Below are 26,018 nucleotides of genomic sequence, written 5' to 3' on the forward strand. Positions count from 1 at the left end.
TGCGGGTGATCAAGTGGGCGGCTGCGGCACACCAAGACAAGATAAGATGCTGGCTCATCGGCGAACCAACACCCAACTAATCAAGCGCCCACTCTTGTTTCTGAATGCAGGGGTGAGTTGTTTTCTCCGTAGTGATGCACATGTTACCAACCATGAATTCGTCTTAGCGGGCAATCCTCCGTCCCACAAATACTCGACCTGACGTGGGGAGAGTTTGCGGCGCAGCAATGCAAAGTCGTGTGGGTGTCATCGACATTTTGCTGTGTGACGAGGCACACAATCATTTGTGGAAACTGGACCTTAAACAGCTTTTAACACCTACTCGCAAGTAATACCATGAAACTAGATTCAATGGAGTGAGAAAGGGTGGTCATACAAAGGGAGAGAGGACCACCTACGGGTACATAGGTATACTCCAAAAGTCCGAATGTGCCTGTTATAGATGGTTAACTGCCACTCATGTGCGCGTGTTATTTTCAATATCAAGCCTCAAAGGATGAATGTGCGTATTATAGCCAGTCGTTGTATGCTCTCAGATAAAGAGCATACTACTTATCCATGTATAATTTATAGAAGAGCTGATCGTTACTTAGATGGTAGAGCTGACGGGTGGCTAAAGGTGGAGTTTGACTTACACCAACCAGCCCGGCACCTGGGAACCTCCAAATAGGCTCAACGTCTAAACACCTGAGCGTCTATAGGATTGCTGATGAACCAAGGAGCTGGATCCGCGCACAGCCAGCAGCAAAATCCTTTGATTGGTGGCCATGCACTACTGGATTGTCGGCGCTCTAAAGGGGCTCTCCAGTGTTGAAAGAGATGTCTGCTCTGAGGGGTGGGTGTGGCTTGAGACAGTATGTTTTGTCTGGCATCCTGTTACATGTCATTGGAAGAGCCCGACTGGTCTGGTGGTCTCTTCGTTGGCCACTCTTGGCATATGTCAAGTGCCAATCCTTTACACTATAATCGCTAGGATCTCTTTACGGAGGTGGAATCCTTTGAAGTTGTCGACTCCGGCGCATCGTGCGCCACCCCTGGTTTTCCTTGTTTCAACTTTACTGTCTCCGTAGAATCAGGACTGACAGGTCTTGGTCTTATTGACTAAAGGCTTGAGAAGTTAAGGGGTTCTTGGAAAAGATGCATGCTATGGGATTGACCAACCCTCCCGACAGCCATCCTTACCGATAGCCCCTGCGGCATCCTGACCCGTAGGAGCATCGCCGTCTCGTGTCTTGATGGCGAATGTGCAGACGACAGGCAAGTCACTCCTTCTAAATCACGAGACAGGAACAAACTAGAAGAGAGCGTTGCTAACCGGACGCTAGCTGCGATAACGTCAGGTTCTGCGGATGGACGGAAAAAAAGTGTGGTGCTAGCTGCACCCGCGGTCCCCGTATCGAGATTAACTCAACGGGTATCGACTGCGCAGTCGCTGAGGTTACCGAGTCGGCTGGCGACATTGTCTGGGAGAATTCTCAGACTGGCTTTGTCTTCGACGAGGCTCAATGTTTGGCTCGGCGCTACTGGAACCGGCTCGCAGAGGTTTTTCGGCGACGAAGGGACTGGAACGAGCCTGACTCTTTCGGGATATGTGCACCGACCCTTAGAGGAACGAGTATCGGGGCCATGGATGCGAAGTTTTAACAAAAATCGCTAACATCCGTGTTATTGATTAGCGGCATGAAGCTCACATCGCAGAACACACTTGATACGCGGGTCGGTGCCATGGTTGAGACGTGGCACGAGGCAGCGGATCTCTTCAACCAACATATCTTCAGTGGGAACCCCATCGGTCTCAATGGCAACCTTGACTTGCTGAAGCGACTCATCATGGACGGCAAGTTTGCTGGCTCTGATCTGGATCTCCTATCTGCGGAGGAGTTGAACGGTCACATCAAGAAGGCCCTCTACGGACAGCTGATCCCCCTGACCTGGGCGAGCTCGACGGTACCAAGTGGAGTGGTGTTACTGAAGAAGACCTCGTTGTCGCATAAGTCTTGAACCTGGTCTTGATGAGTGGATATGATGCTGACGACGTGTAATGTCTAGTGCCTTCAATACCAGGGTTTCGAACGGGCGCATACAAACGGTCAGCGCCATAAGACGACGGACTTTGTCAACGAGGACTGGGGAGGAAAGCCCCAGGGTTATGGCCAGTCGGAACACTACCTTTGCAACTAACACAAGGTGGCAATGATGGACACGATACCTCTGGGCTAGGCTAAGCCCTGACGATCTCATGAATGCAGCGGATTGGCCTCGAAACTCGACGTTAGCTTGCGTAAGCTTGGATGGACAACCCTTGCAACCAAGCGCCGATCCTTGCCCTTGTGACTGTTATTTAACGTGTTGGTGCTCGAATAAAAGGGCATAGCGGTGCGGCTCGGGCAGTGAAGCAAGGTATTTGAGGCTCAGGGGCGGGGAAAGGGCAACAACTTTCTTGGCTACCGGGGTTAGAGACGATCATCTCAAATAATGACGGTGTCCTGTCCGGGGCAATTCAACAATTCGGTATGCAGCCAACCACTGGCGCCACGGCTTCATCTCCAATGCCGCGGCGTTGACGAAGTTCCAGGCAACCCCGCAAAGGCACGGCGCCATCAAACGCTAGACGGCCGCCAGGACTCTGATGCTCGCCAGACGGGATCGAGACCATTGAGCTAGCTAATGCCGCTGCGCCAGGACGTAGCACTTCCGGGGGGCGATGGTTCGAGGGCGGCGCTACAATGCCTGGATAGGATATTATGGAGGGGACGAGGGCCGAGGGCACGTCCATTCACGTTGGCCTGGTGCGTCATGAAGATGACGGTGGCATCTGCGTTGTAGACGTACATGCGCATTGACCGAATCAGTTGCCAAATGGGAGCCGCCTCGGCAGTTTCCGTGTTGTTTTCGTCTCTGTCGTTCGCTAGGATTGAGGAATGGGCATGGGTAGGTAGAAGTACGTTGTATGCCGGGTGCGTGCCATATTATACCTATACCGCCTTGTCAGGTGGAAGAACGGGGATGCATATGCAGTGCAGGAGGCAGGGCAGATCTGATCGGTTCGACCAGCCGTGGGCATTAGCGATGATTGCTTTTTAAGCCTCGAATTTCTGAGGCCAGGATGAAACAAATCGCAAGAGACGGTGGTTTCCAATGCTTGTTTGGACAGCGAAGTGGTTCCCATGGCTGGTAATTATGAGAAGACGACGAGAGTTGGCTGGCCTGTGGAACGACGGTATGTGGGGGCCATAGGGCCTGGACGTGTTCCCCAGTGCAGATCAGCGTGGCTGCGGCCGTCGGGGCGCGCTTGGGCTGAACCCCGGCCCGAGTTCGCTTTCGGGCTTTCGGATGGCGCACGGGGAGCGCGGGCAGCGGGCAGCGGGCGACGGAACGCTGTGGCGACTAGAGGTAGTCAGTGTAGGCACCTACAGTGCACTAAGTCACTAATAAGGTGATAGTGAGCTTGCGAGCGTACAGTAGTGAGAGTAACGAGTGGGTGTGGCCTTGCCCGTCAGTGGTCGGCGAAGTGGCAAAGCTTGAACCTGGACGCCGATGAGAAAGCGAGAAAGCTCGACATGTACCTGCTCCGTCGTATGCATGTCCATGCACGTATGTTCGCGCCACGAGGGGAGCCGAAGCATTGCGTGGACCGAAGCTGGAAGAGGCTACTGCAGTATGCATCTTCCCCTTCTTTCCTCCGCTCCGCTGAAGAGACAGCTGAGCGTTGGCCGCTATGGTTGGCCGGCTGAGTACCGCGCTTGTCAGTTGCAGGAAATGGTGCCGCAGACGAGATGGTGGGGGGAGCCGGCCTCGAGAACTGCAGTTAGTGGACGACGATGGCGGGCTACAGCACTGTACTTGGTGCGCGGCAGTGGAGTCGTGGAGTCGCGCGGCCGCTACTGAGGGAGGCTTTACTGCTGCCGTTGCCGTTTCTGGACGGGGTCCTGTGCTTTGTGCTTTGGCTGGAGAGGGGCCAGGACCAGGCCATTCCACGCCCTGGACGCACGTCTGTTCGTTGATACATCGCGCCGCGTACTTGAGTGGGTGAATTTGCAGAAGTGGTGAAATGGCGAAGTGGGCAAAGTGGTGAGGCTTGCATCCGTGGGGAGCCATCCCGTTTTGCGGCGTCATCTCTTTCCTCCTTCCTTGTGTTCCCTCCCTCCTCCTTCCTTGTTCCCCGGCTCCTGCTCTCCTTCCTCCCAGCCTCTTGTCTCTGTCCTTCCTGCTTTCCTTCCTTCCTTCTTTAGCTGCTCTCCGGGCATTCAGTACCTGCCGCATCTACTCCGTACTCGGGATCGCCTTCATCTCCATCCATTCATCCATTCATCAACTCTCCATCTCGCCGCCCTCCCTTCATCACCATCACGGCAATCTCCATCCCTCCCTGCCGGTCAATCAACCCATCAACCGATCCATCTTGTCTACGTGTCTCTGTATCGGGTAAATCACCCGCCACTGCCTGCACTACACTACTGCACCTACCTACTCCGTACGGCGCCGTGTCTCAAAATCGAGGCAGCTCGACTCATTCAACCCCCACCGTGTACTTGCACGGCAGCCAGCAACTCGCACCTCGCAGTCCATCCGCTTCTCTCGTTGGCGGCAAGCAACCAAGCACGTATTCGAGCAACACACAGAGGGCTCTTTTTCCCGCTCTGCTGCGGACCTCTCCACCTCTCCCCTGGTCTACCAGAAAAATATGACGGGTGATAGAACCGGGCTGTAGCAAGGGACGTCACCTTTTCGTTTGTGGTCCGACAGGTTGCCGCTGGCGGGTGACACAGAATCTTGAGCCGGGGTCTGGATCTGGCTTTTACTCCAGGCTGTTGTCTCTTAGTCCATTGGGTATTCTCTCCCCTTCACTTGCCGTTGAAATCTGCTGGCGTCGACTCTCCATCCCAACGTCAAAGCTCCACCATTCCACCTTTCCACCATTCGCTTCAGCTCTCGCTCTCCCTCTTGCTCTTGAACTGGTACTGCGAGCACTTACCACCCAAGCGGGTCTGGTAATCAATTCAATATCGGGGTTCGGCTTTATTCCCAACCGAGACACTCGGTGCGAATTCCTCCCCGCTCAAATAACAGCCATAACCCACCCAGCTGGGTTTGGTTGGGTCCGCGACAGGTTCGTCGTCCTTGCTCCTGATGGCTCCACGGATTCTTCGGACCCTCACCATCTGCCCACTTACCAACGCTCATTCTTCTAGTTTCTAATTCCAAAACCCCTTCCACGGTGCCCTTGGACGCGGACTCCGATTTCTTCGATACAATCACATCGTCAACCAGGCTCCGGGCCTTCAATCACGTCATCAATCATCGATCGCTCTCTCGCCGGCCGGGACTGCCGAACAACACATCCGTCTCACCATGTGTCGCATGGTCGTTTTCGCGGGGACATGCACACGCTGCGGCGATGCGCAAACATGGACCGACCTAACACAAGAACTATCTTGTCTTGAGGCAAAGAACAAGGGCTGTTTTGGGGAGTGCAGCAAAGGCATATTGGTTGAGGAACACGACTTTGACCAGGAATGTCAGACGTGCTCCGAGGAGGACGAGGGTATTGGGGACGTAGAGGAGGGAATCCTCGCCGAAAACGACGACGACTCCGTATTCGCCCCGGGCATGAAAAGAACTGCCGTCGAAGAGCAAGAAAGCGCAAGCACTGATCGTAAGAAGCAAAAGACTTGACAAGGATACCGACGGCAGTTGAAATATGGATATGGGTCAGCAGGCTGGTTTGTACAAGATACATGGAGTCGTGCTCTTCGTGGACGGGTCTTTGAAGGCGTTTATGTGCTCGACGGTTTGAACATTTGGTCTGGGAGCCGGGGAATCGGTGCCAGCGGTTATGGCAAGTCCGGTTGATGTTGGTGGGCTGGGCCATACGCCGGCTTGTTTTTGGGGTGTGCATTGTGCTTTTACGACAACCATTACGCGCCCACGACATTAAAGGAAGTGGCGAGGATAAGATATGGGTGCTGTATGCACACATCCTCGACCTAATGAGGAGGACGGACAAGGCTCGAGCGGTTCTCATATCCCGGAGTTTCGAGGCCGACTCAATGACCAAACAAAGATAATCGACAATCATGATATCAATCCGAGAGCAGTTCTCTCTGACAGCTCCCGTCAAAGCTTCCCAGCACCTAGACATGGGCTAAACCAAGATGACGCGGTACTCACCATGGTGACAACGCTCGATGGCCTTTCTCTACTTGCTGGTTTCCCACGTTTCATTGACAACCCCCCAGTACCGGTCTGCGTCCACCCTCGCATGCGAGACATGCTGCCCACCTGGGAACTTTTCCATCCTGACTACCACCCCCCTCTCCCTGGCTTCCTCCGCATGCGCCTCCACATGATCCCACCCCACTGCTTTATCTTCCGTCCCATATACATACGTCCGTCGCACCTCACGTGATGTGAAGCCCGACTCGTTGAGGGCCTCTGCATTGATCTCATGCGGTCCGTGGCGACCCTGCGAGATCCACTCCAACCAGCTTATGACCATCACGGCATGGGCCAACGGCCATGCCCAACTGGGCAGAGAACTCATGATGACGTGGTAGTTGCGTTTGTATGTCCAGAACCCTGGGCACGAATCCATAACGACGGCGTACCGCGGAATTTGCTCGTCGCCACCAATGCCGGAAGTCCACAAGTCCCACAGCGTTCTGGCCGAGGCAACTCCACCGTTGGAGAATATGTGCACGAGGATTTTTGGCTCCTGGCCCTCGGTCCCGGCAGTGACAGCTAGGTCACGCAGGACAGGCAGGGCCGTCTCGAATGTCCGTCTGCGAAGCGACGGGCGAATCCACGTCACGAATGTGCACCGGACCAGAAGAATGCGCGAGTTAGGGAACCGGGCGCGATGCTGTGTGACATATTTGGAAATGTGTTCGTCGCGGGCGTTGTTCCAAGTCAGCAGGATGATGAGATGTGGGTTTCGATTGCTACTAGATGCCGCCCCAGCGCCAGGATCGAAGTAGGCGACAGTGGGACTCAGAACATCCATGAAGGCGAGAGGGGTTGCCGCGCTGGACGCTTGTGTCGCCATGGCTCTTGTTGAATAGCGTCAATTCCTCCGAACTCAACCGGAGAGTAGAACGCTGTGCAGCAAGTTGAGGTTGGTATATACTACTCTATCCCCAGCTCGAATATTCATCCCCTTTTTAGCAGTCTCTCCATGGTATCCCATGAAGTTACGCGCCTCAGGGGCATCCAATTTAACATGTTCTGCAATCCGGAGTCTCGGGCTATATCTATCATGGGTTGCGCGGTGGAATAACTTATTAGCTGACTAAAGTCTCCGAGAACGAGCTGTAAAGTCGGCACAATTCCCTACACTCCGGGTCCGTCGGCGGCGGTTCGTGCCGGATGGTCGTCCGAGTCAGGTATCCATCCATACATGTTCAAGGCGAGGACCACGAGGACCGGAGGGCCATACTGGGGACGGACTGACGAAAGGGCAAGAGGTCATTATCGCATTCTATGTGGCATCTGCGCTTCTAAAAATATCCCACCAAAACGAACCATCGCTCATCTATTCGACCGGGAGTCAGAAGTAGGCTCAACCCTCCAGTTCGGTAAGCGCTAGAATTTCCCTCTCCGCCACGTCAAAGACGCTAATCGCCGCATTCTCCCGCCGAATCTCCTCAACCCGGGTCTTGAAGCTCTCGTCGCCAAGGACCCGCTCCACACCGGCCCGCACGGCGGCGGGGCTCGGCCGTCCCGTCCGCAAGTTTACCGCCACGCCGCTCCACGCGCCGCGCATCGCAATTTCCGGCTTGTCCTCGCTCTCACCCCCCAGCACCATCGGCACGCCGTTGGTGATGCCGTGCAAGAATCCGCCGTAGCCGGCGTTCATGACGAAGACGGACGAGTGGGGTAGCACGGCGTCATACGGGAGGTAGTCGATGACGCGGGTGTTGGCCGGGATGGTGATGTCCTTGGGGAGGCTGACGCCGCGGTGGCCCAGAATGGCTACGACAACGAGGTCGTCGTGGCCGGCGAGGGCCTTGATCGTGGGGATCAGCAGGTCGGAGTAGTCGTTGGCTACGGTTCCCTGCGTCACCGTCACGACCTTGCGATCGCCGCGGGTAACGTCCTCCCACCACTCGGGGTATTTGAAGTCGGCCGCAATGGGGCGGGGTGTTGGGCACCCGGCGAACTTGATGTTTGAGGGCATGTCGGATCGCGGATATTCGAGGCTGGGCGGGCAGAGCTGCAGGGTTGTGTCGTGCATGACCATCCAGTGATGGAAAGGCACCTCAGGCGCGAGCACCTTTGTCGCGCCGAGGTCCTTCAGGATCTGGTCCTGCTCTGCGATGATCTCAGCAAAGGGGCCGGCCACCATCATCTGGTTGAGGAGCTGGTTGCGTGCGCGGCCAGACTCAGTCGCATCCGGGGGCAGGCCGGGGCCAAAAGGACCGACGTCAATGCTCGTGGCAATGTACGGTATAGCGTGTAGGCTGATGACTTTGGGTCGGGTGGTGAAGCCCTTTGGTAGCGGGGCGCCGAGGACGAGTGGGTTCGTGCCCATGAAGGCAGTCTCATTCAGGATGATGATCTCGCGGCCCGGCTTCTCGACGCGCAGTCGCTCAAGGACCTCCTTGAGAATCTGCCACCGCTCGGCAGTCTTGCCGACGAAGATGTGCTTCATGTCGTACAGGAGCCGGGGGATACCTGCTGGGATGGCGTCGCGCTCCTCAATCATCTCTTGAGTGAACATTGACGGAATGGGCACGAAGTCGACGCCAATGCCCTTGAGCATGCTCTCGAACTGCTCACCGCCGATAAATGTGACCTCGTAGCCGCGCTTGACCATCTCGCCCGCGATCCTCGAAGGTGGAATCGTGTGGCCGTCAGCGGGCGAGGCCGCGAAGAGGAGGAGCGGCTTCTTGGCTGAGCTGGAGTCGATCATGGTGGTCTTCTCGATGTTGTTGGCCAGGCTGGTCACGGTGTTGGAAGAGGTCGTCATCTTGTAGGTGGTGGTTTTGGTAGGTTTGAGACAACAGGAACAAGGGGGAAGATTGAAAAGCAATTAAAGACTGAAACAACAGTAACAACTAACGCTCACGAGTCGCTAGGGAGGAGGATGGTTGGGGATGATGTTGATAGAAGGATTCAAGATGGGAACGGGGAGAGCCTCTGTCTATTCTTTATACCCTTTCCAACTCGAAGTTAACCTCGATTGCTTCTGACCCATCTACATCACCGTCGTCGTGATACCGGCTGGGTCCATGGGGCTCAACTCGGATGTCTGCTTACCGAACCCATCTACCTGAATCTGACGCGAGATTTTGGCATCGTCTCGCCCCTTAGGCGGGATCTCTGTCGAGGCCAAATTGCACCCAGCAACCGCTGACATCCAATGAAGACAGGTTGCATAAATCAATCAAGCGGAGCGTCATCTTACTAGCCGCCGCATCGGTGTCGATTCGCTCAAGGCGTCTCCGTCTCCCATCGCGATGCGTTGTCCGGCATCTAGGACCCGGAAGACGGGGTTAAACGTGGATACCAGGTACGAAATAAGACAGCGAGGATCGACTAGGCGGCTCTATCTTTGGTCTGCTTCGCCCCGGGCTAAAGTAGCTTGATGTCGTCTGGTCAGCATTCGGGCGAGTTAAGCTACCGCGCGCCGTCTCGAAACTGGACAATATTGATGACCGTCGCTGCTCTAGACCGACTCCGATGCGAGGGATTCTCGGATAAGTTAGATTTCCTGTTAATAAGCGACGTGCATCGCCACCAACTCAAATCGGCCAAGGATGACAGCTTCATAAGTGCGCGTCAGCGCTTGATTCACCAAGCGTCTAGCAGTGGCTACGTTGCAACTTGGCCACCACCCCCAATGTAAGCTGTCAGATTTGGTCGTAGCCATACGCACAAGAGCGTCCCACATGCGCAGGAACAGAGATAAGCTCGCTAGACCAAGTTGATCCAGGCGCTCATGGCCAGAGGAGAGCAACCCCATCCAGCGCGGTGTCCCCGGCCAATGTTTGCCATTGCTGAGCTTCAACAAAGGCCCGTGACGCCTTGCACGTGGACGCACTCGGATGAAGCGACGGGCGGATGTATCCAGTTCCGTGGCTGGGAAACTAGGACGTTGGTGTTGCTGATTCTACCCTTCGCTGAGTACGCCTGTGAGATATCTCACTGACCGGTTGGGGAGGCGACACTAGTATACTTACACCTGTGCAGCGTTTGATGAGGAATATTTGTCGTCTCAGCAATCAGGCGGATGCTTCCATATGCAGATTTTGCGCATAACCTTTTATGTGTCTCCAGATACTGTGTTTTTCATCAATTTTGCGTTGGAGGCCAAAAACCGCGATTGAGAATACCATGTGGGGGCATGCCAGCTTTCCAAAGTACCATTTCGACATCAGCCGGCCAGAGGACTCGTCACATTAATCCACAATAAGTAAAGCTGCTTGCCGAAAGACGACACCTCTTTGGTTTGGGGGCCGCATCTTGCCGAATCCAGGGGCAAAATCTGCGGCTGGGAGGCACCGTCTGACGGCTGCAGCGTAACACAACGTAATGGAGATTGACGAATGTAACCGTAAGAAACAGTCGAGCACCACTACAGTTAGCTAGAAGGTGCAGGTAGCCGAGTGCCCTCACGATTACCAAACGATATGTCATCTCGACCTGCTGGTTTCAAACCATTCATTAGGTGACCTGCTATCTTTTAGCCGCAACCTGATGACGGTACGGCTTGTCCCCTCCTGGATAGGAATTGTAGCCAAGACAGAAACTTCTGTCAGCGGGTTTGTGCTTTGCCTCGCTCGTGACATGGTATCGTGAGCGGCCGCTGAAGCACAGCATAGGTACAGCTTAGAAGCCGAGGCGACTCAGAACCCGGCTCAGACGCGGCAAAAGGCCGTTGTAGCATCAAACAGCCGAGCCTCCAACACAAACGAAAACAAACTTTGGGGGAGTTCTATAGGCCATTTCAGAGTAGTTTGTCGCTGAGGCTCCGGCACGTGAGCTTTTGGGACCTTCAGCTACTCATCACACCTGATGAAAGATTGTGAGAGAAGAGTCACTCGTCAACATATCTCGACCCATGCCTTTCAAATGAGATGTCGAACTCGTTAGCTGCTTGTCAAATACCTGTACGACGTCCTTGTTGGAGGGCAGTTGTGATGAAGCCCATGAGATCATTCTTGTCTCGTCCGGGTCCACAGGCACGCAAACCAAACGGGCCAAGAGTCAAGGTTCGTGTCCCGATGCTCTGTATATCCCTTAGATACCCGTCACCGCTCATGTTTGTACAAATCGGAGGGGCTCGTCATAGACCACCATCCTTCTCCGTCTCTTGACATAGTCCATGTGATACTGTCTCCCGAGGAGCACAGGCATGGCACGCCAGCCCATCAAGGAGGGTCGAAATTCTTGCTTCTAGTTTTCTTACCTTCTCCGATTCCGGCTCTCTTGCAGTTTCTCTCTCCCTTTGTATCGAAAGTTGTCGGTGTCGAAGACTACCCAAAATTCTCCCCCACCTCTAAACTCGATTGATGAGCCGCGATTTTCTACAATCTTACCGCTATGAATCTCAAAAATTCTCTTACCTTTGTCTTTGTCCTTGTCTGCTCGGCTTTAGCAGGACTTCCCAGCACTGGATCAAGCGACGCAGAATGGGACTTGTCAATGCCAATGAACGGCGTCACCTTCCAGCGAGCCAAGGCAATCTCCGATCCTACGCCTGATCGTGTCAGTCTGCGTTACTCCCGCCTCGAAAACCTCAAGGGAAAGTCCAAGGTCCAAGGACGCGCGGGAATTTCCGCCCTTGAACGTTCGGGTCTCCCATACCCACGCAGGACTCAAAACGTTTCCACTGTGGGCGATTTCTCAACGCAGTATGCCCTCCGATGCGGGTGGGATGATGACCCAGTGTGGCTTCTACTTGATACAGGAAGCTCCGATACGTGGGTAGTTCAGTCTGGATTCGGTTGCGTGGACAGCTTGGGAAATAAACACACACAATCAGCGTGTGCCTTCGGCGAGCCGCAAATCAAAGACTTTGGACACGGAGAAATCGAAGGAGTGCACTTCTATCTATCATACGGATCGGGCGAGGAGGTCTCTGGCCCCATGGGGCGGTCAGACATTTCGTGCGGTGGCCTGTTCGTGTCTGAGCAGCAGGTTGGACTCGCCAACAAGACCTACTGGCACGGTAACAACGTCACCGTCGGGATTCTTGGCCTCGCCTACCCATCCATCACGAGTGCCTATTATGGTCAAGTGGGCGAGGAAGAGACTTGGCTCGCGATTCCTTACACGCCGTTTCTGACAAGGGCAATAGCCCAAGGCACGATTGACCCCGTCTTTAGTGTGGCCATTATGAGGAATTCGAGTGACGGAATCCTGACCTGGGGCGGAGTACCTCCCATGTTGTGGAATCGCAAGTCCAAAGCGGTGACAGATCTTATCATTGTAAGTCGCTGTTCAATGGCTTGATGTCAGGCACATTTCAGTTGCGGAGGCTGACGAGGCTTTAGGCGAACTTGATTAATCAGGAGGAAACGGCCTGGAAATATTCCTTCTATACCATCATCCCGGATGGTGTGGTGTGGGGGCTTACAACAGACACAACCAAGTATCCTTACATCGTGGACACGGGAACCACTATGATGCATCTCCCTCCTGGTAAATACCATACATGGCTCTTCCCTTCGTGATTCTGATTATTGGGACAGCTCTAGCCGAGGCAATCGCGCACTCCTTCGAGCCTCGTGCCACATACATCTATCAATGGGGAGCATACTTTGTTCCTTGCGACGCGATCGCACCGCCGTTCGCCGTCATCATTTCCGGGGTCGAGTTTTGGATCAACCGGGCCGATTTGATATACCAGGACCTGGTTGATCCGCAGACGGGGCTGTGTGCCTGTGGTATATCAAGTGGAGGGCCCGGGCCGTACATCCTAGGTGACGTATTCCTCCAGAACGTTCTGGCGGTCTTCGATATCGGCGCAGCAGAGATGCGCTTCTATTCAAGGGATTGAGTATACGACATCTCACCGGCTTCATAGTCTGCGCATCACCGTGGTATGATTCTAGGAACACGGTGAGAGGTTGGGATTGCTGCGGGCCTATTGTAACACCGGAGCCATAGACTGAACAAGAAGGAGATTAATGGTTGTCGCCTTCACCGGGTGATTAAAGGTGTCGTGAGTTCTCGGGGAACCCGGGGTCGAACAGGTGAGCAGATTTGGGGGAAGCGAGGCGGAGGGGAGAGGGGAAATAGTCATTAGGGGAGGCGTGATTGGTAACGCTTTGGTTGGTGGTTTGACGCAAGAAGCATCCGATGCGGTGGTCTCGCGATGTCAAATGAGATTGAGAGGTGTGTAAGTTACCTGGCAAGGCAATGTGAAGTAAAGAACCTAGATAAAGAAATAGGTACCTCAGGACGCAAATTGGCTAGGAAGGTACGATAGCTTATCGGTTTAACATGTGCACGTTGCTGTACTAGGTAGGAAGAATGTGCAAGCAGATTGGCTGTCATAAGGTAGGTAAGTACTACGAGGCATTCAGACAATCTTATCGCGATAACAGGTCCTCTCGATCTCTCTTGCCAGGCTTGCCTACGAGGATCTCATTCATCACATCTTCACGTTTCTCCACGCTCAACAAAAAAATTATCGAGAAGGACACAACCACGGTTGTTCCTCCACCTGAATTGCTTGCCAAACGACTGCATCTGCCATCGGCCGGTTTATCCCAGCGCCACGACCGTAAAACAAGCCGCACCAATTAGCCGCCAGATACAGATACGTTGAGTTTCGGAATGAGAGGCGTCGCAGCAGGGCCGTCGTCGCCGGTGACGACTAGGGTCCGCGGTAACACTTGGAGCTTCAGCAAGGTGAGAACCATTTCCCGCTGTCAAAACAAGAAATTCTCCGACGTTTTCTTGGCCAGACGATTCGCTCAAGCGGGCGAAGTCGGCTATTGTTCGTGGATTCATCCGCCGCCGAGTCCACCGAAGTGGCTTCGTGTTGCCGCAAGGCGGTGTGCGGACGTTGGGATCGAGCGGACGTGGGTGGCCAGGACCCACGTCCCTGGTGCCGGGTGGGCAAAGTTGCCCCTCGCTGGCTCGGTCACCGACACAAGATTCGACCGAGAGGGGAGCCCGGGGAGGGAGAGAGCACGAGCAACATGATCGCCAGGGAATAGCTCCCTTGACCTTGCAGCCGCCTGGACCTATCGAGGGAGACCCTTGCAGACCAAAAGTCAGATGGACCATTCGCGTTCCCGGCTCGATGCACGTATCGGTCGAGCAGAGCATGGGCAGCCACGGTGACGAGATTGACCATGATGGACAATGTCACGACACCCCGGACCACCCCCGAAGACAAAACAAGATGCCGTCAAGGGAGTATGGACGGATGGAAGGAAAGATGACACGACGGAGGCGGGAGTGGTGCCAACTCGGACAGAGCCGGAGGGGCAAAAAGTCTCGTGGACGGGTTCTCGGTGGCCATTCCTGCAGCCCTTGAGACCGACATAGACTGACTCTGACTCGCCCATGGCCTATGGATGAGAACCGGGAAATGGACAGAACACGGGACCGGCCTGTGCTGTGCTTCTCGTGGCTGGGGTCACCGCCGTGGTCCGGACCCGGGATAGAGCCACCCTTGCGCTCGGATGGATATCCGGCCCTCACGGCGATATCTGAAGCTGGCAAGCTGGGAACTGGAACGCAGTCTTACAATGCCTGATATCCAATGTTAAGGCCCAGACCGGGAGGATTCGGAGGCAGCTGACAGCTGCTGCCAAACGCACACAGGGCTGGGCAGTGTGGACGATGGCTCAAGCCCCACCCTCGGCAGAGAAAAATAAAGTGGAGGGCAGAAATCGAGAATGCAGGGCAGATTGTGTTCTGTGCCGGGGATGAGCTGGAAGGCATCCCCGATGAGAATGAGGGGCTCGGGGTGGTGCGCCGGGGGTGCTGGAGATGAGGGGCGTCGAGGGGGCGCTGGAGAGGCGCTAGAGAGGCGCTCTTGGAGGCCCCGGGGAAGATGCAGCGCATTCCAGGACACATTCAGTGGACATTGATCAGTGGACATGGCCAAAATGGGCGGGCAGAGGGAGCTGATGGAGCTGATGGATCCCGTTGTCCACCTGGACCCCCAAGCTTTTCAAGGCACCCGGGGCCTCGAGTGGCCTCTAAGACAGGCCGGGGCACCCAGAGCGGGGGTTGCACCGCTACAGTGGAGCGCTGTCCCGAGCTTTGGCGGGCTCTGGCGGGCTTTGGTGGGCTGGGATTGGCCTGGGGTGGTCATCCATCCTTTTCCATCGTCATGAATCAGATGGAGCCGCGACTCTGGACAAGACGATGCAAGGCGCACGTCGCTCTCGTCAACTGTTGGGTCGGGTGCTTTTTGTGCTTTTGATTTCTGCTCTGCTGCTCGTCGGGTGCACATTCGGCTCGAGCTCTCTCTTTCTCTCTCGGGACGGACTGACGCCTTGGGCCCAATCACCGCCTCGCAGACTCTCGCTTTCAGTCTCTGCTCCTCCTCTTCCTCCTCGCTCTCCCTCTCTTTCTTTCTCTCTTTCTCCCTTTCCTACCTCTCACTCCTCGTTTTATACTGTACACGCCTTCTCGCCCATCCATCCGCTACTCCAACCCGTCCCCGCCTTTTCTCTCCACCACCAGCAGCTCCTCCTGCGTCGGTTTCCTTTTCCCCGGCCTTGCATCCCGCACGCCGTGATCGCCTCTTCCGCCTCGCCTCTGCTTTCCCGCGCCTCACAAACCTTTCCACATCCTGTTGCAGTGCAGCAGCAGCGGCTTGCTTGACGAATCGAGCCTCCACAACGGCCACATCCACCAAACCCCACAACAGCTCCCAACCGCTGCAAACGCGCCGTGGCTCTACATCTTCCGCGCCAGTGACTGATTGCTTGCTCGCTCGTTCGATTGATTGACCAACTCGATCGATTGCCGCATCATCGGCCCAAGGAAGGAGGTGTCGTCGCACACACCAAACGCTCCTATCCACACAAACACTCGTCCCGAGCCACCCCACAGTTCTCCGATAACCTTGGCTGTTCGCTGCTGTAACCTCAGCTCGCTCCTTCTCCTCACCCCGTGGCAAAGCTGCCCGAGGCTCACGCGACCTGGCTCCATCATAGCTGCTACTTCCAGCCATTGACCAGTGACCGCGGCCCATCTTTCCGATTCATGTCTTTGCAGTATTGGAGCACCTGTATCTTCCACAATTCCAATCTTGCTCTTGATCTCGCAGCCGCTCAATAGCATCCAACACCGCCGATATGCCGTCCCGAACTAATGGAGTCGGTGTCCAGGTCGAGGACACCAAGATCTGTGTCGTCATGGTAGGACTTCCCGCCAGAGGCAAGAGTTACATAGCACAGCGAGGTACGTGCTGCTCCTCTCCATTATATGCTCCATCTGGTCCCGCGCCGTTACCATTCCGTATTCCCCTTGGCCCGGATCTGTCGAGTCGTACTGCGCTTGTCGCATTTAGGTTCTTTGGCTGATTGCTTTGCTCGTGTGCAGCGCAACGCTATCTGCAATGGCTTTCTATCCCGGCCCAGACGTTCAATGTCGGAAACTACCGGCGCAACGATGCCCCTCAACCCACGGCTGACTTCTTCGACACCAACAACCCTGAAGGCGAGCGCAAGCGCCGCGCCGCCGCCGAAGCTGCTGTCGCTGACATGCTCGCCTGGTTCCGCACCGGCGGCGTCGTCGGTATCCTCGATGCTACCAACTCGACTCAAGAACGCCGGAAATGGGTCCTCGAAACTTGCAATGCCAACGGTGTCGAGGTTCTCTTTGTCGAAAGCAAGTGTGACGATGAAGAGCTCATTATGGCCAACATTCGCGACGTCAAGACTACCAGCCCCGATTACAAGGGCCAGGATCCTGAGAAGGCCGCCCTCGACTTCCGTAACCGCATTCGCAACTACGAAAAGGTGTACTGTACCATCGACGCCGATGGCGATGAGTCTCACTTGACGTACCTTAAGATCATGGATGTAGGCAAGCAAGTCATCATTAGTCGCATCCGAGACTACCTCCAGAGTCGCGTTGTCTACTACCTCATGAATTTGCACATCCGCCCCCGGTCGGTTTGGCTATCGAGGGTAAGACATCCTCCCCGCGTTCAGCCCTAGACATGTTTATTGACCACACAACAGCACGGCGAGTCTTTGTACAACCTAGACGGAAGAATCGGCGGTGATACTCTCCTCTCCCCCCGAGGAGAGCAATATGCTCGAAAACTCCCCGAGCTGGTCCGCAAATCTGTTGGCGTATGTTTGACCTCGATGAATTTCTTCTGCCAAAAATACTGACACGCTTCTCAGGACGACCGCCCCCTAACGGTCTGGACCTCGACCTTGCGAAGAACCATTGCGACTGCTCGTTTCCTTCCGGAACACTACAACCAGCTCCAGTGGAAGGCACTCGATGAGCTTGACTCCGGTGTCTGCGACGGCCTCACGTATCAGGAAATCAAGGACCGGTACCCCGACGACTTCGCCGCCCGCGACGAGGACAAGTACAACTACCGCTACCGCGGCGGAGAGTCATATCGCGACGTCGTAATTCGTCTCGAGCCCATCATCATGGAGCTGGAACGCAGCGAGGACATTCTGATTGTTACTCACCAGGCGGTCTTGCGATGTGTATATGCCTACTTCATGAAGAAGGACCAGACCAAGAGCCCCTGGATGAATGTCCCTCTGCATACGCTCATCAAGTTAACCCCTGGCGCCTATGGCACGGAGGAGGTGCGTTACGAGGCCAACATCCCCGCCGTCAGCACCTGGAGAGGCAAAGGCAGCACCGCCAAACATGAGAACCCGGTTCCCGAGGGACTGTAAGTCGAATCGGGAAAAGCGAGGGATGAGGATATGAAGCACTCGGCCACATAAGCACCCAGTACATAAGGGATCACTTCGATCGGGCACGGCACGCAAATCTTCGGCGCAGAGAATGGGTCATGGAAAATGACAAGATTACGAACGAAACGAGTAAAGGTATGAGCAAGGGAATGGGCAATGACAAAGCTGGGCCAAATGAAATGAAGACCGAAAAATTGGGGTTTATTCCTGGGGTCATGAGGAAATCCAAGAGGCGAGCAAGCCTTGTGCTTCTATTTCAGTCATGGGCAATCAGTAGTGGCTCGGGTAACTGATGGCCATCATGGCAGGTATGATGGGGATGAGGTTCGGGGATTGGGACGGCTCTGTGCAAATGCATAGCTGTCTTTCTTGTGTGTTTTTTTATTCTTCTTTCAACCTTGGGAGGATGGATATGATTCTAGCTACTAAATGATATGACAAAAACATGCACTCAACTGTGGCATACTTACAGTCGAGCGAGCACATGGTGCTATGGCATGTTGGCGGGAGTGGGGTATCCAAGAGAGACTGAAGAAGCGTCGCTGATGGCATATCCAATGTGAAGTGACGGATGGCGCTGGAGCTGTCTAGTCAGAGCGATGGTACCCTCGGTCCCATCCCATAATGATGACAGATTTCGGTCCGACCAATGCTCGCTCTGTCGACTCAAAGTCTGTCCGTAGTCTGGAACCAACCGGTCACGAGCCGTATTGACGGGGGAGGTGAGTCGAGGAGACCTGGCAAAGAGAGATTCAGTCTGTGTTGATAAGATGATTTGAAGGAACGGCAACTTACGGGTCGGTTCGAATCATGGACAGGTAATTATATCAGGCATAATTATGTGAATGCACGTCAGAAGATGACATGGGCAAGACCCCCGACGGGATCAACCTTGGGTCCCCTGTGGGTTGCGGCGTCGGTGGAGATTGCGGGGACGCGAGAGACTCCGGGGGGAGCCGAGGCGTGTGGGGCCGAGTGCCGGGGGTTGAAGAAGTCACCGCGCAGATGAAGTGTCTGGGTGTCTGGGACTCTGGGTGTCTGGGGTGCATGCGAAGATGAGGCACGAAAATACAAGCAGCATTCGTGCTCTGCAATCGTCTCTTGGCCGAGTCTGATTTGCACTTGAATTGCTCCAGTTTGTGTGGGTTTTTATGCAATCCATCCATCATTATCCCCCGCCCCCATCTGAGGGGGGCTTCGTCCCGTGACTACCCGCGGCGCAGTGGAATCGGCAGTTTAAACCGGTCTGGGGAAGGCTTGCGCCAACCCGTCGACTATTATCGTGAGTGGCGGTGATGGTGCTCGTGACAGCCCTGACCGTAGTTCAGCGTGTCAACTGCTCCTCGATGGTGTGAAGTTGTGGGCTCGATCGCCGTCAATCCTAGTGGTCGGTGATGCTCTTGGAGGTGGTGCTCTTGGAGGTGGTGCTCTTGGAGGTGGTGCTCTTGGAGGTGGTGCTCTTGGAGGTGGTGCTCTTGGAGGTGGTGCTCTTGGAGGTGCTTGAATGGCCCATTGAACTCGCCAGGCTGGACACGCCAAGTCCTGAATCTTTGCGCTGCGGCTGAGACGCAAAACTGTGCGCCCGTCCACGGACCTGCTCTGTCCGAGGAAACATCCGCAGTCCCATGCTATCCCTGCTGGCTGACGCCCTTTGCGCCTCGTCGTCGCCGCCACGGCGGATAATCCGCAAGGGCGCTGACCAGTTGGGCCAGGAGCGGCGCATGCGGTCTGGCGCGATGACAACGCCGCCGAGTTCGGCTGGTGCGCTGTTGTGCGAGTTCACGGACAGGTGATGGGCGAAGGGACGGACGTTGTTCTGGTGGCAGACGCAGGCGCAGGCGAGGTCGGGCCCGGCGGCTTTGACGATCTTGGCAATGAGGTCGGCCATGGAGAGTTCGATGTGAAGCTTGACAAGGTATGCGAGCGGGTGGAAGATGACGTATCTGGGGGTTGTTAGTAGATGGAGTTGAATGCGACTGAGGGTTGGGCGCACAAAAAGGTATTGTTCAGGGACATTGTTGCAATGATGAGGATCTATATCCAAGAGTCAGCCGAGACCGACGACCCATTTGCTCCACAGCCGTCAACTCACATCCATGGTAAGAGACACGGCAACCATGGCTAGGTTGAACCGGTACAGTAAGATGTACTTGGTCAGGCCGTATTCAATGAGCGAAGAGCGGACAAGGTGGACAAAGTAGAGGTTGAGGCAGACGTCAATGACAGCGAAGACGGCCTTCTCAAGACGGTCGTATATGTCGTTGACGTGTATCCATTTTGGGCTGATTTGCAGGCGGGCCGGGATCCAGACGACGCCGACCGAGATGTTTATAATGAGCAGCGTGAAAAAGATGCCCCAGCGGAGGCGGCGAACGGTGGAGGGAGAAACGGCGAGGAGGGCGATGCGGTTGATGATGATTTGCATGATGCAGTGGATTTGGAACATCCAGAGGATGACTTGTTGTAGTTGTTAGAGAGGGAGAGAGGGAGAGAGGGAGGGGAGGGTATTCTCAGGTTGCGCACTGATGAAGAAGAATAGCTCGAAGCTGTTCAAGCTGGTGTTAGCCCATGGTAAGTGCAATTGGGGGCATATGGATATTAGACATCAAAAGATCCATCCGACTCACCTAGCAGGAATACTCCCATACACATGCCCCCATCCGATCCCCCCGATTATGGTGCTCGCGACCAGCTCCAGCCAGATGAAGACCATGTAGGCCGTGACCCTGCGAGCGCGCTTCCATTGGTGAAAGGTTTGGTTGGCGGCGCGGATGAAGCCAAAGATGCTGAGGCCCAGGGACAGGCCCCAGACGACGCTCACGACGACCAGGTCGTCGCACGAGGGCTGGTGGGAAACATACCACGGCGGGATGAGCGTACCCGGCATGGTATCATGGCGGAGAGCGGAAGCTTGAGAGGAGATGGTGAGGGAGAGAGGATGTTGGTGATGGGACGGATGTGGGGGTGTGGACGCCCTTATTAGCGTTGGGTAGGCATTGGTAGGTGAGTATTTATTGTTTCTTTTTCTGTATGAGATGAGAAGGCGAGGGATGGAGCGAGGGAGAGCGACAAGTGAGGGCTGGATGGGCTGGATGGGCTGAATGGGTTGGACGGGTTGTATGGATTGGCTAGGTTGGGCGGCCTGGCCAGTCACTTATTGAGCTAGCTACCTTATTACAATTGCCAACTACGTAGTCGATGTGTACGCCAGACCTGACATGTACAGTCGGTTAGGCAATTATGTGCCACCTACGGTCTGGGGATTGGTGGTTCCCGGCATCATATACTACGTATTTGGTGGTTTTTCCTCGCGCTGCTTTTTCGGGGTGCAGTCACTCTGGGTATCCCCGGCTGTCACTCTCATTGGCATTATTCGCCTATCACTCTGGTTTGGTTTGCGGTTAGAAATAGACACGGGAGGGTTGGTGGTGAGCGGGGGCGGCTAAGGTGGCTCTTAAAGCAAGGAGGTGAGAGGCGAGAGGTGAGAGGCGAGAGGCGAGAGGCGAAAGAGGGTGGAGGAAGAAAGAGATGAAGTAGGGAGTGGATGAGCAGAAGAGCAAAAGAGCGGATGAGGAGAAGAGCGGATGACCAGGAGAGCGGACCATCAGTCGGCCGACGTGTAGAGTACAGTACATGCAGCCCAATACTTAAATCTGCATGAGGATGAGTACGGATACTTCCGAATCTGCCGTTCAGCTGCCCTACCGCCAGAGTTGTGTGGCGTCTTGGCGAGAAGCAGAATTGGGGGACTAATACTAGTGCCGGCCGAGAGAACTTGGAGGGGGACGTGGCGTCATGCTAGACGGTCGATCTGGATGGCGGTGGCCGTTTTTTTTTTTTTTTTCTGTGGTGTTTTGAGTGTGTCACCGCTTTTATCTCGGAGTCGGAGGGAGGGTGACAAGTTTTTGGGTCGAGGAGGAGAAAAAGAAAAGAAAAGAAACGAGGACCCAGTGTGAGGCTATTCCCGCTGGAAGCGACACCGTAGGAAGGATGATGCAGTGAATAATCTGATATGACGGGGGGGATGATGACCTTTGTGTAAGTGCAAATATCCTCAACGTAGAAGATACAATCAAACACGACAACGCCCACAAGGCAATCCAAATCCCAATAACCGCCAGAAACCGCCCAAACAGCGGCATCCTTGTCGAGCTCCGCATCGCCTGGAACGGGCAAGGCGAGACAGGCGGCTAGCGCTCTGCTAACGCGGCAGAGGAGGCTGTCGAGGTGCGATGACGCCAATAGCAAGCAGCCCGTCGATCAGGTGTCACCTGTGCCGGGTTTTTGAAGATGGCGGCCTCTAGGCAAACCGCCCGGAAATACATCTTCTCACTGACAGATTAAAGATGGGCAGTGTATGCACGAAAAGCTCGGCGTTTGACTGGCTGGTCAAGGGCTCTGCGTTCGTCTCAACTCAAACGTCCCGGCCACCAATGTTTGACAATGTTTGTACCTACAATACAAGCTTTTCCCACACACTGCCGATCATGACGCTGGCAATCACAGTCAATATCCCACTCCCGGGGCTCTGTTTTGGGGGCCTAACTTAATCACAGGGGGACAAAACAATACGCGCGGTCCGGCAATCCCATGATGCATCAGATCTGCTGTATCCTGACGATGTAATTACCAATCCCAAAAAAGTCGTGGATCCGGTTCGCCTTGTGCAAAAGTCCCCCAGGATGCAACCACCTGTTGCAAAAAACAAAAGCTCGTGTCATCACCTTGCTTATTCCTTTCCCCCGTAGGACCATTGGCTGCACATTGGTGATCGCAATTTGGCTTGCAGTCTACCTGCTGTGGTTTATTTTGTTTGCCGTTCAAAGGTGTTGAAAATCCAGGCTATTTTGCTTCCAGTTGTGCCGCTCCATGCGTCACTGCGACCCGACGGACGCGAGCACCAAGCAGCCGATATCAACCCCAGAATCTCAGTGTAAGGCTATTATCCAGACGATCGGTTTGATTCATTGTTGGCTTCGTTGAGGGCGTCTCATCGCCGAATGCTATGATACAGTGGCAGAGTGAATAGAGTGTAGAGGCTAAACGACACTGCATCACGACCTACCCTGTACATTTATATTTTGAAATCGCTTCGACAATAAGAACCCGTTGAACTAGCCACTGAGGAATTTCTTCAACTTTCCTGATAGCATCGTCAACTGTCATTCTCGTGAGCATGCAGTTCCTATTCCAACCCCCCGTGTTTAGGCTTCAGCCCAGGGTTATTCCTCTGGTCGCAACAACTCCAGTTGTTACCATACCAACACCAATCCTCACGACTCCCGTCTACTACCCTCTTGTTACTTACCCTGCAGTTACCTTCCAATACTACCAACCGCCGACCACATTCTTCCACGTCCCATACTCCCCCCTTTCTCAAATTAAAATCAAAATAGTCTTCCACGGCACCCATCGCCCCGGCCACGCCCGAGGCCCGTTCAGCATATCCGTCGACGCCGCCTATGACTCGCCGCCCAGCCGCGACACCCTCCGCAGCAACCTGTCAATCCTGGCGACACAGCACGGCCTCGGGAACCGGGTGTCTTTACGCCAGGCGCGCCTATACCTCACCAGGGATGTATCAACGCCGGTAGTGTTGGCCGGAGCCACGGCTGCTCCGCCGGCGGACCATGTGGTGCGGACGGTGGAGTTGCGAGATAGACTGCCGGCGAGAGAGCTCAACGCAGTGATGGAGGGCATTCGGGGGAGGCAGTATGGGGCCGTTTTGGTGGTGAATGTGAATACCCGGGCAGAGATTGAGAGGCAACGAAACGAGGCAGAAAACGAGGCAGAAAGCGGTGATCGTGATAGTGTTAGTGGTAGTGGTAGTGACGAGTAGGAGTTAGAGCAACTCTCTACCATCTGTCAATACCGGATTTAGAGGAGAACAACGCTTAGAACCAAGAGCCTCTAGTCGAAGAGTCGTTAAATGGCCGAGATGCAACACGGAACCTGCTGGCGTTGAGAACAGTCAATCACAACACCCGGGCAGTCTCTGAGCCCGTTCAATAAATACATCTGCACCACCCAACACCTAATGAAACTATCTACCGAAACCACCTTCTCTCAACTCCCATTAGTCGACTCAAACGACTTCTCTTCCTCATTGCTCCAACAGCATCACCAATCACACCCAGAAAGCTGCGATGCCAACGCCGCCAACAGCTGATCGGAAAGTGAAACGCAACTGAAGAGCCGCCGACCTCGACACAGAAAAGGCGCAACTCTGCGTCAACATGTTAATCTCCTCATCTGAGCCTCTTCACTGCATATCTACGCGGTGACACTATCGTCGATCCACACCGGGTCACATCCTCGTGCCCAAGTTCCAAGTCTCCATCCGTTTCACTCCGCCTCTCTCCTCACGCCATCCTCGATATATTCACACATTTTTAACCCCCGGAAAGCTTCAACAGCAGCAACCATGGATCTCTGCATCACCGCCCAAGAGCCCTTCGAGCCGCCCAAGTCTAAGCCCTTCACACCCGTTGTCCGCGCGTCGCCAACTCCAACTCCCAGAGCATCGCCGCATCACCTTCACCCTCTCGCGGCCACCCACTCGTCCCCTTCGCCACTCACGCCGCTGCCCAACTCCGGCACCAGCTCGCATCTCGAGTTCGATCTCGTCATCTACGATGCCGCAAACGACAGTTCTCTAACCCACCCCTGGGATCTGCCTCAGACGCCCCTGCGCATCCCCCTCGATACGACAAAGGCTCAACTTCTCACCATCTTGCGCACTCGCATCCCCATGCCGCCCTCGCCCCTACACGGCACGAACACCGGCTCATCCCTCGAAAGCGAGAAGACGTCCTCCCGCCGTCGCACTGCGTTGTCTCTCCGCCGCCCCAAGCTCATCTCAGTCACGCTATATTGGACGTTCCGCGGCACCATCTTACCGCTGGGTCCTGACGATGACGACTGGCACTACCGCAACCCCATCACCAAGACGGATCTCTTAGGCCGCTCCGAGCTCGAGTGGTTTCTGCTGCGAGAGATGATGGCTGCTTCCGACGGGGCCCTCAAGTGCTACCTCGCCATCCGCGGGGAAACCGTTGCGCCCAAGAATACGGGCTTTTCGTGGCTGTTTGGCGGGAGCGGATGAAGCGTTCCGAAAGGTTTCCACCAAAGTCAACACCAACAAACCAAACTCCGGGGACGTTTGCGGGGAACGCTTCATCAATTGACGGGATGATCGACAGCAGATCAACAGGACGACAGGGATTAGCTATCAAGGTCAAGTTTCAAGGAGGCCGAGGACATGACACTCGAAAAGGTTGCTTCACGGACTTGTATTCACGGACTCGACATTGATTGTTGATTGGAATTGCATCATGTTCATTGACATCGGATCACATCGGATTGCATCTTAGCGCAAGGGACTGGCAGGATTGGCAGAGACACATCTGAGTTGGCCGTGGATGGTATCCTTGAAATAGTTGTTAAACGAATAACTACCGATGCATATCCCACGCCCTCCCAACCATGTAAACCCCTCCCTGCTTCAAGCATCACAACATATAAAACGAACCTAGGTATAATCTGCAACGTCCTTGATATCCACGCCCCCAAGACAGCTCGCAACCACGCAACCACCCAATCACACATTCCATCTCCTTCTCCTTCTCTCCTCCGCTGCTTCTGCTTCTCGCAGATGCCCTTGACGGCCTTGCTACACAAATGCCATATCCCAACTACCTCCTCCCAAGCGACCTCTAATCTCCCCCATAAACACTTGCGCATCCTCCGAAACAGGTAGAAAAACAAACCATACCAAAAACAATGTCAAGGCTTCGACGCCAACCTGAGCCGTGAGCCATGGTAGTCGTACACGAGTAACTGTCTATCCGTTACCCAAATTAACTTCACTCCCCACACACTCCATTCCTTCTTTGGCGATTGCCATGCGGCTCTCGCGGTCTCGGGCTGCGGCCGGCATTGTCGATCATTGCAACATGCAACGGTATCGATTCCAGTCCACTCACGCATCTTCACAACTCATCGTGAAACTCGGAGTGAACCCCACAACGCCTCGCAAGACCTGCAACTCCACCGACCGTCGATGTATCCCATCAGTTGCGCGCCGTGACCAAGCTGTATGTCCATGCGTACAGACCACCCTTCAATAAGACTTTGCCAGGGCTGGTG

The 26,018-nt window shown here is 54.8% G+C and overlaps 13 protein-coding genes across 13 annotated transcripts; 9 read left to right on the forward strand and 4 right to left on the reverse strand.

The window, feature by feature from the left end:
* Positions 1 to 1,680: 1,680 nt before the first annotated feature.
* Positions 1,681 to 2,181, forward strand: BGZ61DRAFT_473886 (uncharacterized protein; the record flags this gene model as incomplete). The annotated part of the gene is made up of 2 exons (XM_046248514.1): positions 1,681 to 1,947; positions 2,050 to 2,181. 2 exons carry the CDS (start codon positions 1,681 to 1,683, stop codon positions 2,179 to 2,181), a joined length of 399 nt encoding a protein of 132 aa, XP_046110070.1.
* Positions 2,182 to 5,352: 3,171 nt separating this feature from the next.
* Positions 5,353 to 5,853, forward strand: BGZ61DRAFT_528482 (uncharacterized protein; the record flags this gene model as incomplete). Its single annotated transcript, XM_046253262.1, has 2 exons — positions 5,353 to 5,656; positions 5,720 to 5,853. 2 exons carry the CDS (start codon positions 5,353 to 5,355, stop codon positions 5,851 to 5,853), a joined length of 438 nt encoding a protein of 145 aa, XP_046110071.1.
* Positions 5,765 to 6,134, forward strand: BGZ61DRAFT_137872 (uncharacterized protein). Its single transcript, XM_046237254.1, has one exon. It carries the CDS (start codon positions 5,853 to 5,855, stop codon positions 6,066 to 6,068), a length of 216 nt encoding a protein of 71 aa, XP_046110072.1. The 5' UTR covers positions 5,765 to 5,852; the 3' UTR covers positions 6,069 to 6,134.
* Positions 6,135 to 6,199: 65 nt separating this feature from the next.
* BGZ61DRAFT_473887 (uncharacterized protein) lies at positions 6,200 to 7,045 on the reverse strand (the record flags this gene model as incomplete). The annotated part of the gene is made up of 1 exon (XM_046248515.1): positions 6,200 to 7,045. The coding sequence occupies one exon, from the start codon at positions 7,043 to 7,045 to the stop codon at positions 6,200 to 6,202; it is 846 nt and encodes a 281-aa protein (XP_046110073.1).
* A 513-nt stretch (positions 7,046 to 7,558) lies between these two features.
* BGZ61DRAFT_490927 (uncharacterized protein) lies at positions 7,559 to 8,968 on the reverse strand (the record flags this gene model as incomplete). The annotated part of the gene is made up of 1 exon (XM_046250377.1): positions 7,559 to 8,968. One exon carries the CDS (start codon positions 8,966 to 8,968, stop codon positions 7,559 to 7,561), a length of 1,410 nt encoding a protein of 469 aa, XP_046110074.1.
* A 602-nt stretch (positions 8,969 to 9,570) lies between these two features.
* Positions 9,571 to 10,328, forward strand: BGZ61DRAFT_514546 (uncharacterized protein; the record flags this gene model as incomplete). The annotated part of the gene is made up of 3 exons (XM_046252213.1): positions 9,571 to 9,843; positions 10,015 to 10,133; positions 10,192 to 10,328. Exons 1-3 carry the CDS (start codon positions 9,587 to 9,589, stop codon positions 10,326 to 10,328), a joined length of 513 nt encoding a protein of 170 aa, XP_046110075.1. The 5' UTR covers positions 9,571 to 9,586.
* A 1,216-nt stretch (positions 10,329 to 11,544) lies between these two features.
* Positions 11,545 to 13,393, forward strand: BGZ61DRAFT_561026 (aspartic peptidase domain-containing protein; the record flags this gene model as incomplete). The annotated part of the gene is made up of 3 exons (XM_046255802.1): positions 11,545 to 12,432; positions 12,498 to 12,645; positions 12,696 to 13,393. The coding sequence occupies 3 exons, from the start codon at positions 11,545 to 11,547 to the stop codon at positions 13,001 to 13,003; spliced, it is 1,344 nt and encodes a 447-aa protein (XP_046110076.1). The 3' UTR covers positions 13,004 to 13,393.
* Positions 13,394 to 13,785: 392 nt separating this feature from the next.
* BGZ61DRAFT_473891 (uncharacterized protein) lies at positions 13,786 to 14,157 on the forward strand (the record flags this gene model as incomplete). Its single annotated transcript, XM_046248516.1, has 1 exon — positions 13,786 to 14,157. One exon carries the CDS (start codon positions 13,786 to 13,788, stop codon positions 14,155 to 14,157), a length of 372 nt encoding a protein of 123 aa, XP_046110077.1.
* A 1,042-nt stretch (positions 14,158 to 15,199) lies between these two features.
* BGZ61DRAFT_561028 (uncharacterized protein) lies at positions 15,200 to 16,168 on the reverse strand (the record flags this gene model as incomplete). Its single annotated transcript, XM_046255803.1, has 1 exon — positions 15,200 to 16,168. One exon carries the CDS (start codon positions 16,166 to 16,168, stop codon positions 15,563 to 15,565), a length of 606 nt encoding a protein of 201 aa, XP_046110078.1. The 3' UTR covers positions 15,200 to 15,562.
* A 103-nt stretch (positions 16,169 to 16,271) lies between these two features.
* BGZ61DRAFT_490929 (6-phosphofructo-2-kinase-domain-containing protein) lies at positions 16,272 to 17,849 on the forward strand (the record flags this gene model as incomplete). Its single annotated transcript, XM_046250378.1, has 4 exons — positions 16,272 to 16,377; positions 16,519 to 17,108; positions 17,163 to 17,276; positions 17,331 to 17,849. The coding sequence occupies 4 exons, from the start codon at positions 16,272 to 16,274 to the stop codon at positions 17,847 to 17,849; spliced, it is 1,329 nt and encodes a 442-aa protein (XP_046110079.1).
* A 1,402-nt stretch (positions 17,850 to 19,251) lies between these two features.
* Positions 19,252 to 21,008, reverse strand: BGZ61DRAFT_585066 (uncharacterized protein; the record flags this gene model as incomplete). Its single annotated transcript, XM_046256387.1, has 5 exons — positions 20,498 to 21,008; positions 20,394 to 20,416; positions 19,963 to 20,327; positions 19,864 to 19,904; positions 19,252 to 19,813 (listed from the first exon to the last, which is right to left on the reverse strand). Exons 1-5 carry the CDS (start codon positions 20,755 to 20,757, stop codon positions 19,252 to 19,254), a joined length of 1,251 nt encoding a protein of 416 aa, XP_046110080.1. The 5' UTR covers positions 20,758 to 21,008.
* A 2,038-nt stretch (positions 21,009 to 23,046) lies between these two features.
* BGZ61DRAFT_585067 (uncharacterized protein) lies at positions 23,047 to 23,899 on the forward strand (the record flags this gene model as incomplete). Its single annotated transcript, XM_046256388.1, has 1 exon — positions 23,047 to 23,899. One exon carries the CDS (start codon positions 23,047 to 23,049, stop codon positions 23,707 to 23,709), a length of 663 nt encoding a protein of 220 aa, XP_046110081.1. The 3' UTR covers positions 23,710 to 23,899.
* Positions 23,900 to 24,294: 395 nt separating this feature from the next.
* On the forward strand, positions 24,295 to 24,975 carry BGZ61DRAFT_528489 (uncharacterized protein; the record flags this gene model as incomplete). The annotated part of the gene is made up of 1 exon (XM_046253263.1): positions 24,295 to 24,975. One exon carries the CDS (start codon positions 24,295 to 24,297, stop codon positions 24,973 to 24,975), a length of 681 nt encoding a protein of 226 aa, XP_046110082.1.
* Positions 24,976 to 26,018: the final 1,043 nt, after the last annotated feature.

This window comes from Ilyonectria robusta, assembly GCF_021365365.1.
Source record: "Ilyonectria robusta strain PMI_751 chromosome Unknown BGZ61scaffold_3, whole genome shotgun sequence".
Taxonomy (NCBI): domain Eukaryota; kingdom Fungi; phylum Ascomycota; class Sordariomycetes; order Hypocreales; family Nectriaceae; genus Ilyonectria; species Ilyonectria robusta.

Excerpts from the sequence above, each read along its gene's own strand:
- BGZ61DRAFT_137872 (XM_046237254.1), top strand. The coding sequence starts at position 5,853 with ATGTTGGTGGGCTGGGCCATACGCCGGCTTGTTTTTGGGGTGTGCATT.